Raw genomic sequence first — 18,169 nt, forward strand, 5'->3', positions numbered from 1 at the left:
TTCCACTGGTTGGAGTTATACATGACTCTTAGGAAGATGGTTTTGATTGTTGGAGATTAGTCATCACAGCTTCAGTACATCTCTACAGGAGCTCCTCAGAGTAGTGTCCTAAGCTCAACTATCTTCAGCTGCTTCATCAATGACCTTCCTTCCATCATAAGGTCAGACGTGGGGATGTTTGCCAATGATTGCACAATGTTCAGCACCAAGAATTTGCCATACCCCTGGACAAGCTGTTCCAGTACAGCTTTAACATTGACATCTAAACAACAATGTGGCAGATTGCCTAGATACGTTCTATGAACAAGAATCAACAGATCCAACCCTGCAAATTACTGCCTTCATCATTCTATTCTCAATTATCAGTAAGGTGATGAAATATGTTACCAACAGTCCTATCAGGCAGAACTTGCTCAGCAACAACCTGCTCAGTGATGCCCAGTTTGGGTTCTGCCAGGGCCACTCAGCTCCTGATCTCACTACAACCTGGGTTTAAACATGGACAAAAGAGCTGAATTCCAGAGGTGAGGAGAAAGTGACAGCCCTTGACATCAAGGCCACATTCGACCAAGTGTGACATCAAAGCCTGAATGAAAATGTAGGTGGGTGTATTAATAATTTTGCAGACACAAATATCAGTGGAGTTGTGGATCATGTAAAGTTTCAAAGGATGCATTGGGATAAAGATCAGATGCAGATAAGGGCAAAGAAGTGGCAAATGGAGTTTAGTCCGGATAAGTATGGGTGCTGCACTTTGAGAGATCAAATTTGCAATATCCAGGCTGATAATAGACAAGTAAGATTTGTGATAGGTGATGACCGTATTCAATAGGAGAGAATCAAACCATCATTCAGTAATATTACCATCACTGACTTTTCCACTACCACTGACACTGAAGATGGCAGTGGAGAGGAGAGCGTGCCCAGCACAGTGCAGTCATCATGGGTAAGCAAGCCCAATGTGGTGGAAAGTGAGGTCCCTGGCATCTGTGGCGGTGGTGAGAACAGGCAACCCCAGGTAGAAATCAGCATGCACTGGTGACGTGGCCAAGTGTGATCTGGTGGTGAGGCCTGGTGTCGTCTGGTGGTGAGACCCAGCGTGGTCAGGTGGTGAGGCCTGGCATAGTCAGGTGGTGAGGCCCGGCATGGTCTGGTGGTGAGGCCTGGTCTGGTCTGATGGTGAGGCCGGCATGCTCTGGCGGTGAGGCCTGGTTTTGTCTGATGGTGAGGCCTGGTGTGGTCTGGTGGTGAGGCCTGGTTTGGTCTGGTGGTGAGGCCCGGCATGGTCTGGTGGTGAGGCCCGGCATGGTCTGGTGGTAGGCCCAGCGTGGTCTGGTGGTGAGGCCCGGTATGGTCTGGTGGTGAGGCCTGGCATGGTCTGGTGGTGAGGCCCGGTGTGATTTGGTGGTGAGGCCTGGCATGGTCTGGTGTTGAGGCCCAGCGTGGTCTGGTAGTGAGGCCTGGCATGGTCTGGTGGTGAGACCCGGTTTGGTCTGCTGGGTGAGGCCCAGCATGGTCTGGTGGTGAAGCCTGGCATGGTCTGGTGGTGAGGCCCAGTGTGAACTGGTGGTGAGGCCCGGCATGGTCTAGTGGTGAGGCCCTGGTGTGATCTGGTGGTGAGGCCTGGTCTGGTCTGATGGTGAGGCCCGGCATGCTCTGGTGGTGAGGCCCGGCATAGTCTGGTGGTGAGGCCCAGTGTGGTCTGGTGGTGAGGCCCAGCATGGTTTGCTAGTGAGGCCCAGTGTGGTCTGCTTGAAGGACTGTAATGCTGAACTTTATTTTAATTTCTTTATTTTTCAAATTAATTAGTAAGATCCTTTGCCTACGTGCCTTGTACCGAAAATGGTGCCGTAAGTAGCAACTTTTTAAATTTTTCATTGTACTCGTGTGAGTATGGGACAATAAATCTAATTCAATTCAATGCCAGCATCCTTGGGTTACAACTGACCAGAAACTGAATTGACCAACCATATAAACACAGTGGCTACAAGGGCAGACCACAGACTACGAATACTGCAGCAGGTCACTCGTCCCAAGGCACAAATCAGGAGTGTGGTGGAATATTCCCCAATTGCCTGGATGAGTGCAGCTCCAACAACACTCAAGAAGCTTGACACCATCCAGGGCAAAGCAGCCCACTTGATTTCCATTGCTTTCACAAACTACCTCCAACACCAATGCTCAGTAGCAGCAGTGCGTTCATTCTACAAGATGCGGAGAAGAAATTCACCAAGACTCCTTCAACATCATCTTTCAAGCCCACAGCCACTACCAGTACCATTTCGAATGACAAGGGTAGCAAGTACATTGGAGTTTTCTACATTGGACAAACAGGCAGAAAACTAGCCGCTAGGATACATGAACATCAACTAGCCACAAAACGACATGACTCTCTCTCACTAGTATTTTTACATACAGATGAGGAAGGACACTACTTCAACTGGGACAACGCATCCATCCTCAGACAAGCCAAACAGAGACATGCATGAGAATTCCTAGAAGCACGGCATTCCAACTAGAACTCTACCGACAAACACATTGACTTGGATCCCATTTACCACCCTTGATAAAAAGCACAGGAAATTATGTCACCACAGGAAATGACATCACCGACCCAAGGAAACTCAAACACATAAATAGAAAGCAGGCCATACCACAGTGCTTCATCTGGACCCTCACTGATGATGTTGCCTAGTATGGTGACGAAATATCTGAAAACAAATCTTCCAGCTCAGCAAGCAAACCTACATCCAGAACCTCAACCTGAGCTACAAATCTTCTCAAAACTCACTGTGTAATAACATCTCTGAACAGATGGATTACAAAATAAAGATTAGGAACTTGTGTTATTTTTAGTGATTTTGTCATGGAATGTGGGTTTTGCTGGTTAGGCCACACTGTCCATGCCTAATTCCTTGGCTTTCAGAGGACAGTTCAGAGTCAATCATGTAAAACTGGCTCTGGAGCTTCATGTAGACCAAACCAGGTAAAGATGACAATTTTTAACTGTCTTTAATGCACTCATAGGCATCCCTGGTTTGGCCAGCATTTATTGCCTATCTCTAGTTGTCCTTGAGAAGATGGTGGTGAGTTGCTTTTTTAAACCACTGCAGTCCACATGCTGCAGGTGGACCCAGAGTGTTGTTAGGGAGAGGGTTCCAGGGTTTTGACTCAGTGACACTACAGGAATGGTGATATATTTCCAAGTCAGGATGGTGAAGGGCTTGGAAGGGAACTCCCATGTATCTGCTTCCCTTGCCATTCTAAATGGCACTGGTTGTGGCTGTGGGCTTGGAAGATGATGTTTGCTCAGCAATCAAATCTACATCCATGTTATTACATACTTTTGGAATGGATGGGAATTGAACTGAGGCCTCATGGCTCAGATATAGAGGCACTATTGCTGCACCACAAAAGCCTAACATCCAATAACCACAGTAATTGCGCCCATTTCTTAGGAACTGAAGTTATTCCTTAGTTAATGCCAACAACCTGCATACAATCAGAAAGAAAGATTTGTATTAATTCAGTGACTTTCACAGACACTAGACATTTCAAAATGCTTTACAATCAATATTGTCAGTGTTGCTATATGGGAACACACTAACTAATTTGAGCAAATCAAACAGCAGTGTAATATTGATCAAGTAACACCAGACAGTTATCACACTCTAATATTTTACACCTGCTTCCTGCCATTTTTCACAATGCCTATTATGAGTGTAGGTGTTTGAAATATTTTTTCCTTAGGCTTCAATCTTTACATTTAGGTAACCACACTTTTCTGCTGTAAATAATAAATAAAAAGCAAAATATTGAGAATGTTTCAAATCTGAAATAAAATAGCACGTGCTGAAGGAACTCAGTAAGTCTGGGAGCTCCATCGAGAGAGAGAAATAAGAATTAACATTTTGAGTCAAGTCTAATTGTTCTTCAGAACCTTTCGACCATATTCTACCACAGAAAACCCTAACCCTATTGCAGAATAAAACTGGAATTATTTTTTGCACAAATTTATTGTTATTTTTAGAGTTCACAGCAAATACCTCTGAATCCAATAACCACAGGGTGAGTCTGTACCTATTCAACTGTCAATTTATTTATAATTAGGAGTTTGCATTAATCCCCATGTTCTGCCATTTAAACCCAATGATGCAAGTAGACATCCTTGGTAACAGAAGGTAATGGAAGGAATGTTTAAAAGGTGATCTCATGGGCAACACAGAAAACATTTGGAAGTGATCCAGCTCAGCTTCAGTCAGTTGCCAGGTACAGGATGTAAATAAATATCAGGGTACAGAAACTGGGACTGAAAACAATGGCTTTGCCTTTTTGAAACATCAGTTTTCAAACAAACAGTGTGACCAATTGTTATAGTCTCTATGCAGCAAGTAGTCAGAATACAAACCTTGCTATAACATGGAGTAGCTGAGATAAATAACCTTGACACATTTAAGAGGGAGGTAATTAAAATTATGCAGGAGAAGAGGAATTGAAGATTAAGTTGATTGAAAGGGGTGGGAGAAGGCTCAGGTGGTGTATAAACACTGGTCTGAACTGGTTGTACCAAATGAGTTGTGTGTGTGCTGGAATTCCCTGTACGATTAGTGTTAGCCATATGGTGAGCCCCACCAGTATGAGCCTATGACACCAATCCACCTGGAGTATTCTTTGCTGATTTATTTTGATGAAACAATTCATTATTTAATGTGTGTTTCAAATGGAAAACAGTGAAGGCAGCATTCACAGCGATACACATTCTTTATCTATCTGTATGGGATTACCAACATTCATATGTTCCTGTTGTGCTTTTCAGAGTTAATTGGTGAAGTGGATGCTGTTAATGGTGATTCGTGTCAGGTATGTTGCCTTTTACTGTTCCCTTGTACTTTTTAATCCTCTGAGTGCATATCAGAAAATGTAAACAGGAAATTAAGGGGTGATCCCCTGGACTTTGTTATACAGGGTGTAATTTTATAATTTGCATACGATTTGAAATTATTGTGAACTTTGAGGAAGATGTTGTTAAATTTCAAAAGGACATGGTCTATTTGGTGGGATGGGCAGGCAAAAGAGAGAAGACATTTAATGCACAGAATTCTGAAGTGATCCATTTCAGTAGGAAGAATATGTAAAGGCAATACAAAATAAAGCATACAATTCTAAAGGGTTGCTGATGCAGAGAGACCTGAATGCATATGTGCATAAATCATAGAAGTTGTCAAGATGTGTTAAGAGTGTGGTTAATAAATCATAGAAATTCCTGGACTTTATGAATAGAGGAATGGAGGACAAAGGCAAGGAAATTATAATAAATCTGTAAAAGCAAATTGGTTCAGCCATAGCTTGAGTATTGTGTGTTGTTCTGAGCAAAGACTTTAGGATGGATGCAAAAACATTAATGGGATTGGTTCCAGCAATGAGGAGACGGTTACTTAGACTGGAGAAGCTGCGAGTGTTCACCTTGAAGAAGACGCATCGAGATAATCAGAATCAAGTAAGATCTTGACAGAAAAGGGAGAGAACAGCTAGTCCTTCTAGTTGAAGTTCAATAACAAGGGGCATAATTTTAAGCTGAAAGATAGGAGGTTTAAAGGGTGTTTGAGGGAAAGCTTTTTCATCCAGCAGGTGGAATGCACTGCCTGGCAGGAAGTCCAGGAAGGAAACATCGCAACCTTTAAAGGTGCTTGGCTGTGCACTTGAAGTGTCATAATATTCAAGGCTATGGGCTAAATTCATGGAAGTGGGACGTGTGTATCATATAATCATACAGTGCAGAGGAGGCCCTTCGGCCCATGAGTCTGCAGCAACATAATAGAAACTCCTGACCTTCAACCTAATCCCACTTACCAGCACTTGAGCTGTAGCCTTGAATGTTATCATGTGCCAAGTGCTTATCCAGGTACTTTTTAAAGCATGTCAGAATATTTGCCACTACCACCCTCCCAGAGAGGGCATTCCAGACCGTCACTGCCCTCTGGGTAAAAATGTTTTTCCTCACATCCCTCTAAATCTCCCACCTGTCACCTTGAACCTACGTCCCCTCTGACTGACCCTTAAACTAAGGGAACAGCTGCTCCTTATCCACTCTGTTCAGGCCCTTCATAATCTTATACATCTCAATCCAATCACCCCACAGAATTCTCTGATCCAATGAAAGCCCCAAACTTGTCCAACCTTTCCTCATAACTTATATTCTCCATTCCAGACAGCACCCTGGTGAATCTCCTCTGCACCACCTCCAGTTGCAATCATTTCCTTCCTGTAATGTGGTGATCAGAACAGGACTCAGTGATAAAATCAGAGATTGCTGAAAAAACTCAGCAGAGCTGGTAGTATCTGTGGAGAGAGTACTGCACACAGTACAATGACTGTGGTCTCACCAAAGATCTGTACAACTCCCTCATGACTTCCCTGATTTTGTAATCTCGATTGATAAAGACAAGTGTCCCGTGTGTCTTTATCACCACCGTACTAACTTGTCCTTCTATCTTCAAAGATCTATGGACAAACACTCCAAGGTCTTTTTGTTCTACAGAACCTTCTAATGTAATTCCAAAGTGTATCACTTCACACTTTTCAGGGTTAAATTTCCATTGGCCACTTATTTGTCCTTGTGGTTCTGTTCACCGAGCTGGGAATTTGTGTTGCAGACGTTTCGTCTCCTGTCTAGGTGACATCCTCAGTGCTTGGGAGCCTCCTGTGAAGCGCTTCTGTGATGTTTCCTCTGGCATTTATAGTGATTTGTAACTGCCGCTTCCGGTTGTCAGTTCCAGCTGTCCGCTGCAGTGGCCGGTATATTGGGTCCAGGTCGATGTGCTTATTGATTGAATCTGTGGATGAGTGCCATGCCTCTAGGAATTCCTTGGCTGTTCTCTGTTTGGCTTGTCCTATAATAGTAGCGTTGTCCCAGTCGAACTCATGTTGCTTGTTATCTGAGTATGTGGCTACTAAGGATAGCTGGTCATGTCATTTCGTGGCTAGTTGGTGTTCATGGATGCGGATCGTTAGCTGTCTTCTTGTTTGTCCTATGTAGTGTTTTGTGCAGTCCTTGCATGGGATTTTGTACACTACATTGGTTTTGCTCATGCTGAATATCGGGTCCTTCGTCCTGGTGAGTTGTTGTCTGACAGTCGCTGTTGGTTTGTGTGCTGTTATGAGTCCTAGTGGTCGCAGTAGTCTGGCTGTCAGTTCAGAAATGTTTTTGATGTATGGTAGTGTGGCTAGTCCTTTGGGTTGTGGCATGTCCTCGTTCTGTTGTCTTTCCCTTAGGCATCTGTTGATGAAATTGCAGGGGTATCCGTTTTTGGCGAATACATTGTAGAGGTGTTCTTCTTCCTCTTTTTGCAGTTCTGGTGTACTGCAGTGTGTTGTGGCCCTTTTGAACAGTGTCTTGATGCAACTTCTTTTGTGTGTGTTGGGGTGGTTGCTTTCGTAGTTTAGGACTTGGTCTGTGTGTGTGAATTTCCTGTATACCTTTGTGGTGAATTCTCCGTTCGGTGTTCTCTGTACCATTACATCTGGGAATGGGAGTTGGTTGTCCTTTTCTTCCTCTCTAGTGAATCGGATTCCTGTGATTGTGGAGTTGATGATCCGGTGTGTGTTCTCTATTTCTGTGTTTTTAATGATTACAAAGGTATCATCTACATATCTGACCCAGAGTTTGGGTTGAATTTGCGGTAAGACTGTTTGTTCTAATCTTTGCATTACCGCTTCTGCTATGAGTCCAGAGATGGGTGAGTCCATGGGTGTGCCGTTAATTTGTTCATATATTTGGTTGTTGAATGTGAAGTTGTGAGGCACAGGTCCAGTAGTTTGAGTATGCCGTCTTTGTTGATAGGTTCCCGGTCTTGTTGTCTGTTCTGTATGTCCAGCAGGTTGGCTATTATTTCTCTGGCTACGGTTTTGTCGATAGAGGTGAATAGTGCTATTACATCAAATGAGACCTTGGTTTCTTCCTTGTCTATGTGTATATTTCTGATGATGTCCAAGAATTCCTGTGATGACTGTATAGAGTGTCTGGATCCGCTGATCAGGTGTTTCAGTTTCTGCTGTAGTTCTTTAGCCAGTTTGTATGATGGTGTCCCTGGTAGTGATACTATGGGTCTGAGTGGGATGTCTGGTTTGTGCACTTTAGGTAGTCCATAGAATCTGGGGGTGTTGTTGCTTTCAGGTTTCATTCTCTGTAGGTCAAACCTGGTTATCTGTCCGTTTTTTTGCAGATTCCTCAGTGTGTTGTTAATCCTATTGGTGAGCTGTGGGGTGGGGACAAACTTATTTGCCCATTTGACCACTCTGTTTATATCTACTTGTAACCCAAGACACTCAACCTCAGTTTTTTTTTTGTAAATATATTTATTAGCAAATTTTTTTAACTTTACAAACATATAAAATTATTGAAAAATATAATCAATAACAAATATCAGTATAGTAAAAAGAAAAAAAACACAAATTACAATACAACTACTGTCTACTAACTAATAACCTACCCTCTAGTACAAAACAAACCCTAACACTATGTAAAGCAACACCAAGTAAATAACTAATAGATCAAAAAAAAGAAAGAAAATCAAAAGAAAACACAGAATACAAAGACAATAGACAATAGGTGCAGGAGTAGGCCATTCTGCCCTTCGAGCCTGCACCACCATTCAATATAATCATGGCTGATCATCCTTAATCAGTATCCTGTTCCTGCCTTATCTCCATAACCCTTGATTCCACAATCCTTGAGAGCTCTATCCAACTCTTTCTTAAATGAATCCAGTGACTGGGCCTCCACTGCCCTCTGGGGCAGAGCATTCCACACAGCCACCACTCTCTGGGTGAAGAAGTTTCTCCTCATCTCTGTCCTAAATGGTCTACCCCGTATTTTTAAGCTGTGTCCTCTGGTTCGGCACTCACCCATCAGCGGAAACATGCTTCCTTCTGCCAGAGTGTCCAATCCTTTAATAATCTTATATGTCTCAATCAGATCCCCTCTCAGTCTTCTAAACTCAAGGGTATACAAGCCCAATCGCTTCAGTCTTTCAGTGTAAGGTAATCCCACCATTCCAGGAATTGACCTCGTGAACCTACGCTGCACTCCCTCAATAGCCAGAATGTCTTTCCTCAAATTTGGAGACCAGAACTGCACACAGTACTCCAGGTGTGGTCTCACCAGGGCCCTGTACAGCTGCAGAAGCACCTCTCTGCTTTTATACTCAATTCCTCTTGTTATGAAGGCAAGCATGCTGTTAGCCTTCTTCACTACCTGCTGTACCTGCATGCTTGCCTTCATTGACTGGTGTACAAGAATACCCAGATCTCTCTGTACTGCCCCTTTACCTATGCTTGGCGCAAACCTCCCAAACAAAGGAACGGGAACATTGCATATATACCCATATTAACTCAGGAGACCCCCTCCAGGGCCCAGGGCTTGACAAATCTAACCATCCCAGTTAAACAAACGCCCTAGATAAGATAGCTGACAAATCTATATCCAAATACTCAAATAGGGCTGCCATGTCTTATAAAAATGGTCTGTTGTCAACCTCGCTGTTAACCATCGGCAACTCTTTGTGTAATCTGTAAATGTACTAATCCAAATCCCACACAATCATCTTTATCATTTATATAAATGACGAATAATGGGAGACCCAGCACAGATCTTGTGCTACGTCACTGGACACTGGATTCCAGTCACTCAAGGAGCCTTCTGTCATCACCCTCTGTATCCTACAACTGAGCTAATGTGGAAACCACTTTCTCAAATTACCCTGTACCCCCATGTGCAATTGCTTTCTTGAGAAGTCTGCTATATGGGACCTTGCCAAAGCCTTTGCTGAAATCCATGTAAACTACGACACTACCCTCATCTTAAACTGGTCACTCAAAAAATTCAAATTTGTTCGGTCTGACCTCCCTCTGACGACACCATGTTGACTATCCCTGATCAAGCTTTGCTTCTCCAAGTGGAGATCGATGCACACATTCAGAATTTTCTCCAGTAGTTTCCCTACTACTGATGAGACTGTCTGGTCTGCAGTTCTGACTGTAGATTCCAAGGGCTTTTATCAGTGTGAATTGAGTGGACCAAAGGGCCTCTTTCTTGCTGTATGATTCTGTATTCTCTTTGGTGGAAAGATTATGAGCAATATGACATAGAGATAAGGAATTACCAAAAGAAGCAACAGGAATACACAGTGCATGCTTAGGACCTGGAAACGAGGCAACTTCAATCATGGCTTTCAGAGAGAGTTCACTCATTAACTGAAAAATAAAAAAAAATTACAGGGCTAAGGGGAAAAGACAGGGAGTAACACTCGATGACAACCATCCACTCCCTCCAGCTCAATGCTCAGTAGTAGCACTGTGTACCATCCACTCCCTCCAGCTCAATGCTCAGTAGTAGCACTGTGTACTATCTACAAGATGCAGTACAGAAATTCACCAAAGATCTTTAAGGGCAGAAGATACATGGGAACACCATTATCACCACTCACAGTCTGTTGACTTTGAAATCTATCGCAGTTCCTTCAGTGTCACTGGGTTAAAATCCTGAAACTCCCTCCCTAAGAGTATTGCAGGATTGCAAATCACCCTGGGTGATTACAGACCAGTGACTGAATTTCTAGGTCTCAATGGAGGGAGGTGGGTGGATGTGGAATACAAGTTTCATGTTGTTGTTTTTACTGCTGCCAATATTCTTTATATTAGAGGAAGTCGGGCTTTCATAACTTCCCATATTTGGCATTTATGAATTGACAGCCCATGATGTTACCAAACTCACTGTCAGCTAGTTAATATTGGAAATTTACTCGTGTCACTCTGCTCCTTAAAAAGGGTGACAGAGAGAAACCAGGGAATTACAGACCAGTTATCCTGACACCTATGGTGGGGAAATGATTAGAGGGTATGATCATTATGATCATCTTGAAAAATGTTTGTTTATCAGGGAGAATCAGCATGGATTCATGAAGGATAGGTCCTTCCTGACAAACCTCATAGAGTTTTTTTGAAGAGGTGACAAAGACACTGAACAGAGGTAAATCAATGGATGTTGTTTGTAAGGCATTCCAGACTTTTGATAAAATCCCACACAAGAGATTGTTAGCTAAGATGGAAGCCCACAGAGTTGAGGGCAAATTATTGACATGGATAGGAAATTGGTTGAGTGGCAGGAAGCAGACTGTTGGAATATTGGGTAAGTACTGAAAATGGCAGGAGGTGACTCGTGGTGTCCTACAGGGATCTGTGTTGGGCCTCAATTATTCACAGTCTTTATTAAGGACTTGGACAATAGCATAAAAACTATCCAAATTTGCTGATGACACAAAATTGGATAGCATTATAGACAGTGTTGACGACAGCATAACATTACAACAGGTTATTTGGGCATTTGGGTTAATAGGGCATTTATTGATTGATTAGGTGAAAGGGCAAAGCTATGGCAGATGGATTTAAAGATAAGTAAGCGTGGAGTTATCTATTTGAGACCAGAAATGGCTCGATCAGAGTATTGATTGAAGGTACAAAGTTAAATACAGTGAATGTCCAATGGAATTTGGGGGTTCAGGTGCATAGCTCTTTAAAATGTCACAAACAGGTGCAGAAAATAGTCATGTGGGCTAATGGAATGCTGTCCTTCATATCTAAAGGCTGGAGTATAAGGAGGCAGATGTTATGTTTCAGTTTTAAAAAACCCTAGTTAGACCCCAGAAGTTGTGGATAGTGCCAAAGGATGTTGTGGGTTACAGAGGAACATAGATAAGATGCAGAGCTGGGCGGAGAAGTGGCAAATGGAGTTTAATGCAGAAAAGTGTGAGGCAATTTATTTTGGAAGAAATAACAGGAATGCAGAGTACTGGACTAATGATAAAATTCTTGGCAATGTAGATGAACAGAGAGATCTCGGTGTCCAGGTGCATAAATCCCTGAAAGTTGCCACCCAGGTTGATAGGGTTGTTAAGAAGATGTATGCTGTGTTGGCATTTATTGGTCAGGGGATTGAGTTTCGGAGCCACAAGGTCATGCTTTAGCTGTACGAGATAGTGGTAAGGCCGCAGCTGGAGTATTGTGTACAGTTCTGGTCATTGTATTATAAGAAGGATGTGGAAGCTTTGGAAAGGGTGCAGAAGAGATTTACTAGGATGTTGCATGGTATGGAAGGAAGGTCTTATGAGGAAAGGCTGAGGGACTGAGGCTGTTTTTATTGGAGAGAAAAAGGTTGAGAGGTGACTTAATCGAGACATGTAAAATAATCAGAGGATTAGATAGGAACCCTTTTTCCTTGGATGAAGGCTAACACGAGTGGACATACATTTAAATTGAAGGATGATAGATTTAGGACATATATCAGGGCTAGTTTCTTTACTCAGAGAGTAGTAGGGGTGTGGAATGGCCTGCCTGCAACAGTAGTAGACTCGCTGATGTTAAGGACATTTAAATGAGCATTGGACATACATATGGACAATAATGGAACGGTGTAGGTTAGATGGGCAGCAGATTAATTTCACATCGCGGGCTGTAATGTTCTATGTTCTGAGTAGAAGCTCACCTAATTCAATCTAGACTTGAATGTCACTTTACCTAATTAATAGGAACCCAAAATAGTAAAAATGTGAAATACTTAGTACGAGTGCTTCTATAGGAAATTACTATATGCACATTTCCACCTCAGTATTGTAATTGACTACTTCCTACTTTTAACACCAAAGACCTAAACTTCAGTACATGGTTTATAGTGTATGGCTGGTGCTCAGTCTTAGAGTACTGTGAGCAGATCTGGGCACTACACCCTAGGAAGGATATGTTAGCCCTGGGGGACTTCAGAGTTTACATTATGAAGAAAGATTTGACATTAGTCCTTTATTCTCCTGAATTTAGAAGGATAAGGGGTGATCTAATCGGGGTCTTCAGAATATTAACAGGGAAAGACAGGGTAGATAAAGATAAACCATTTCCATTGGTTGAAGATTCTAGAACCGGGAATCATCGTCTAAAAGTTGTGGCCAGGCCATTCAGGAGAGATATTAGAAAGCTTTTCTACACCAAAGACTGTTGGAGGTTTGGAACTCTCTTTCTCAAATGAAACTAATTCAGTCATTAATTTAAACCTGAGATAGATAAGTTTTTATGAAGCAAGGGTATCAAGAGATATGGGCCAAAGGCAGACGTTTCAAGTTCAACCACACATCAGCCATGATCTTATTGAATGGCCTACTCCTCTTGCTATGTACCTAATAATTAAATTGGGTTGTTCTGTGGTGGTAAGCAGCTTACAGGCTGGATTGAGGGTGTGTAGTGTCTATGGAGGAGACATCACAGCATTCACTAGATGTGGGCACACCATGAAATTAAGCACTCAGTCATTGGTACACAAGTGCCACCAGGTGTGTAGAGGTCAAAGGAAGAGGGGTTTGTGGCCTTCCTGACATCACAAGAGGTAAGAAAGGAGGATAGAAGTTCCAGAAATTATTCTATGTGCAGCTGAGCATAATCATAGCATATGGAAGAGGCCCTTCAACCCACCAAGTCTATACTGCCAAAAGGCTGCTACTACTACTACACCAGTCCCACTTTACCGCACCAGCCCCATAACCTTGAATGTTGTGATACATCAAGTTCTCTTCCAAATACCTTCTCAAGGTTGTGAAGTTACCTGCTTCAACTCCCCTCCCAGGCAGTACATTCCAGAACATCACCACCCTCTGGGTGAAAAAGCTTTTCCTCAAGTTCCCTCTAAACTTCCTGCCTTTCACTTCACTTCAATATTATGTTATTGGCAACTCGACTAGGGGGAGCTGGAGTTTTTGAAGAGATAACAGAGAGAGTTAATGAAGGCAAAGCTGTTGATGGGTTGTGTACATAGATTTCCAAAAAGCTTTGGAGCAGTGCCCTACACACACAATTGTGAGGAGAACTGTAGGCCATTGAATAAAAGGGACAGTAGAAACATGGATACAAAATTGCCTGAAGGATAGAAAACAGAGTAATGGTTAACACATATTTTTCAGGCAGGAGGTGGAATTGTAGTAGAATTACCCAGGGGTCAGTATTGGGACCCTTGCCTTTTATGATCTATATTAATGATCTGGATCTTGGTGTACAGGTGACAATGTCAAAATACACACATCTCAAAACACTTGGGAGAGTTGTAAACTGTGTGGATTGTGTAGAACTTTGAAGAGACACTGGCATCCTGATGGAATAGGCAGCTAAGTGGTAAATGAAGTTCAATGCAGAGAAGTGTGAGTTGATATACTTTGCTATAAATAACATGGAGAGACCATATTAAATTAAGGGTACTCAATTCTAAAGGGTGTGCACAAGCAGAGTTGTACTTAAGTCTTTAAAGGGGTCAGGATAGTAGAGAGAGCAAACAATATTCTATAAGCTTCACTCATAGAAGCATACAGTACATGAGCAGGGATGCTATATGAATTAACATAAGATGCTGGTTAGACCTCACTTGGAGAATTGTGTACAGTTCTGAGCACCACACTTTGGTAGGGATATGGATTTATTGGAGAGAGTGTAGAGGGGATTTACGGGAATGATCCAGGGACGAGGCACTTGGGCTGTGAGGAAAGATTGAAGAAGTTGAGACTGTTTTCCTTGGAAAGGAGAAGGCTAAGTGGAGGCTTAATAGAAGTTTTCAAAACCATGAGGGGTCTGGACAGAATGGTGAGAGAGAAAATGTTTCCATGTGTAAACAGATTCAGAATCAGAGGGCACAGTCTTAAAGTGTTCTGCAAAACAAACAAGTATAAGGTGAAAAAAAACTTTCTCACTGCAAGTAGTTAAGGTTTGGAAGGCACTGCCTGGAAATGTGGTGGAGGCAGCTTCAAGTGAGGCTTTCACCAGAGCCTTGGATGACTATTTAATCAGAAAGCATGTGCAGAGTTCTGGGGAAATGGCAGCAGATTTGTGATAAAATGCTCAGAGTTGTTGCAGAATTCGTGCTGAATGGGTTCTATCTGCACTGTCAAGATTAGAGTGGTGCTGGAAAAGCACTGCAGGTCAGGCAGCATCAGAGGAGCAGGAGAATGGGTGTTTCGGGCAAAAGCCCTTCATCAGGAATGAGGCTGGGAGCCTTGGGGGTGGAGAGCTAAATGGGAGGGGGATGGGGCTTGAGAGGAAGGTAGCTGAGATTGCCTCATTCCTGATGAAGGGCTCCTGCCTGAAATGTCAATTTTCCTGCTCCTCGGATGTTGCCTGACCTGCTGTGTTTTTCCAGCACACTCTAATCTAGACTCTGATCTCCAGCATTTGCAGGCCTCATTTTTATCTATCTGCACTGTATCAACTATGTGATTCCGTGACAATGCAGATTTGCGTGTGAGAAGGAAGATTACTGCTCAAATAATGTCACCTTCAGTTATTTCAACGATGTGGGTGTGAGGCTTCTGGCAATGCCAAATTTTTGAGCATGAGATAATAGAAATGGTTCTCATTTATGACCCTTATCAGAGATTGAGTAATAAATCATGTGTTGATGTGAGCAGCGATAAAGGTTGATGGTGTTCTTGGAAGAATGTGATTTTTAAAAATATGTTTGGCAATGGGATGTGGGTGTTGCTCACATAGCCAACATTTATTTCCCTAATCGGGGAAGTAAAAATCTTGTGGTATTATCACTGATCTGTTAATCCAGAGACCCAGGTAATATCTGGGGACCCTCATTTGAATCCTGCTGTGGCAGATGGTAGAATTTGAATTCAATAAAAATTTTGAAATTATGAGTCTAATGATGACTGTAAATCATTGTCGATTGTCAGAAAAACCATCTGGTTCACGATTGTCCTTTAGGGAGGGAAACTGCCATCCTTACCTCGCCTGGCCCATAGCAACATGACTAACTCTTAACTGCCCTCTGCTTGGGCAATAAATGTTGGCCTAGCCAGTGAAGCCACCATCTCATAATGCATTAATAAAAAGGTTTTGAGAAAGTGAGTTTTGTCTTGAACTGCTATATTCTGTTTGGTATAGGTAAACCCACTCCAGTTTCATTACTTGGAGTCTTTTGAAGCACTTTGATACAACTGAGAGATTTCCCAGGTCATTTCAGAGGGCAGTTAAGAGTCAACCCCATTACTGTGAGTTTGGAGTCACAGCTAGACCAGACCTGATACAGATTTCTTTTGCTAAAGGACATTGTGAACTCGATGGACTTCTACAATCAGCAGTGGTTTCCTGGTCATCATTAGAGTTTTAAGATTTTTTTTTAAGAATCTATTTCCATCATTTGCACATGAGGAGATTTGAATGCAGGTTCCCAGGTTGTTACAAGGTATGACCCAGGATGTGAATCTGTCAACATTACCAAGCCATTAGCTCCCTCAGAATATCTATGCACTCACTGATCTTGACCACTTGCGTAAGGTCATTGAACTCCATGTGTTAATTCTTCCAGATTCTCAGGGCTAGAACAGCGGAGCTGTCTGCACACCTGGTGTGTCTGGAGGACCTCTGCCTCCTGTAGATACAGAACACCTTTCTCCATCATGGCCTATTGTGCAGCTTTGAAAGCCTGCAGCAGATTCAGCTCACCCAGGATTCCTAGTATATGTTTCACCCACTTCAGGGCTTGCAGCCTGGCTTTATACAATATTCACACATATTGATTATGTATTCAGTCAATCAACAGCACACATAGCTCTGGCTACACAGAGAAATCACGTTGGCCTCTCTGAGGAGTGGACAAGGCTGCTGTAGTCACACATTGTGATCCCTGTGCCCATTTTCAGGACTGTTCAATGTAACCTTTTAGCATGTCAATCTTTGGTTTTCCAAGGAGCTGCATCACACCAGTCAACATTAGAAAAATTCCTGAGTCCTACTTCCAACACTATCTGTATCAGAAATACGAGACCACTTGGGAATTTCAGAGCCATTCAGAATATTCCAATGTACTTGTTCATTAACATAATTAATGTGGAGATCAATGGATGCATATTTTTAAAATTCCTCTTTCAACAGGAGAATGGTGCTGATGCATGTTCGGTCATTTCACAAGCTGATCGATTACACCAGGAGCCAGATAGTATACGCAAATGGAGAGAAGAACAAATAAAACATCTAGCAGAGTTGGGTAAGTAATCAAAAACTGGTAAATTACACATGACAGATGAAATTTAAAGTAGGGGTGTATGAAATTATTCACTTTGGATAAAAAAATTGAGGAGATATAATATGAATTCATTGCATTACATGAATTCATATTGTATCTTCATGGCCCAGCATTCTCCCCCACTCTATCACAAACATCAAATCCGAAGGATAATCCGAGTTCGGAGAAGTGTGCTAGAAGGTGAGCTGGGAGCAGTACCAGGCATACCGAAGCATGAGGCGTCAACCTAGTGAAGCCATAAGAGAATAGAATCGAATATCCTTTATTGTCACATGTACTGTTATACAGAAGTACAATGCAGTGAAAAGCTTTTACAGTGGCTGCCTCTGATGACACCATCATAGGTGCAAGTAACTAGGTATAAATCTTGGATAGAAAAGAGAAATAAAAGGATAAGTGGTAGCATTACTTATAGTGTCTAAACAAAGTTAGAAATAAGATAGTTATGACATAGTTAAAGGATTGTCATTACAGTCCGATAAAGAATTTCAAATAGACATTACAGTACAGCAGGAGAAAGTGAGGACTGCAGATGCTGGAGATCAGAGCTGAAAATATGTTGCTGGAAAAGCGCAGCAGGTCAGGCAGCATCCAAGGAGCAGGAGAATCGACGTTTCGGGCATGAGCCCTTCTTCAGTACAGCAGCTGAGTGAGCACATGGTCTGACTACACACGCAAGGCCTCATCCAAAAACTGTCCCGCTCCACTCCAGGCCTCCAGTCCATTCGGCACCGACATTCGGTTGCACCAAGGTAAGTAGCGCTGCTCTGGGACTCGGGGTTCCCCCCTCCCACTGGGACTTGGGGTTCCCCCTCACTCTGCTCTGGGACTCGGGGTTCCCCCTTGTTCTGCTCTGGGACTCGGGGCTCCCCCCTCACTCTGGGACTCGGGGTCCCCCCTCGCTCTGGGACTCGGGGTTTCCCCTCGCTCTGCTCTGGGACTCGGGGTTCCCCTTGCTCTGCTCTGGGACTCGGGGCTCCCCTCTCACTCTGGGACTCAGGGTCCCCCATCTCTCTGGGACTCGGGGTTCCCCTCGCTCTGCTCTGGGACTCGGGG

The 18,169-nt window shown here is 43.0% G+C and overlaps 1 protein-coding gene across 3 annotated transcripts in view; it reads left to right on the plus strand.

Annotated features, from left to right (window-relative positions):
- The window catches only part of LOC122539556 (clathrin light chain A-like), a 51,552-nt gene that overhangs the window by 13,694 nt on the left and 19,689 nt on the right, over positions 1 to 18,169 (plus strand). For all 3 annotated transcript variants that reach the window (XM_043674539.1, XM_043674540.1, XM_043674538.1), the window contains exons 2-3: positions 4,817 to 4,860; positions 16,963 to 17,074. In XM_043674539.1, coding sequence (XP_043530474.1) covers positions 4,817 to 4,860; positions 16,963 to 17,074 — 156 coding nt within the window. The remainder of the gene's footprint in view (positions 1 to 4,816; positions 4,861 to 16,962; positions 17,075 to 18,169) is intronic.

The sequence above is a fragment of the Chiloscyllium plagiosum genome, chromosome 32, assembly GCF_004010195.1.
Source record: "Chiloscyllium plagiosum isolate BGI_BamShark_2017 chromosome 32, ASM401019v2, whole genome shotgun sequence".
NCBI classification, from domain to species: domain Eukaryota; kingdom Metazoa; phylum Chordata; class Chondrichthyes; order Orectolobiformes; family Hemiscylliidae; genus Chiloscyllium; species Chiloscyllium plagiosum.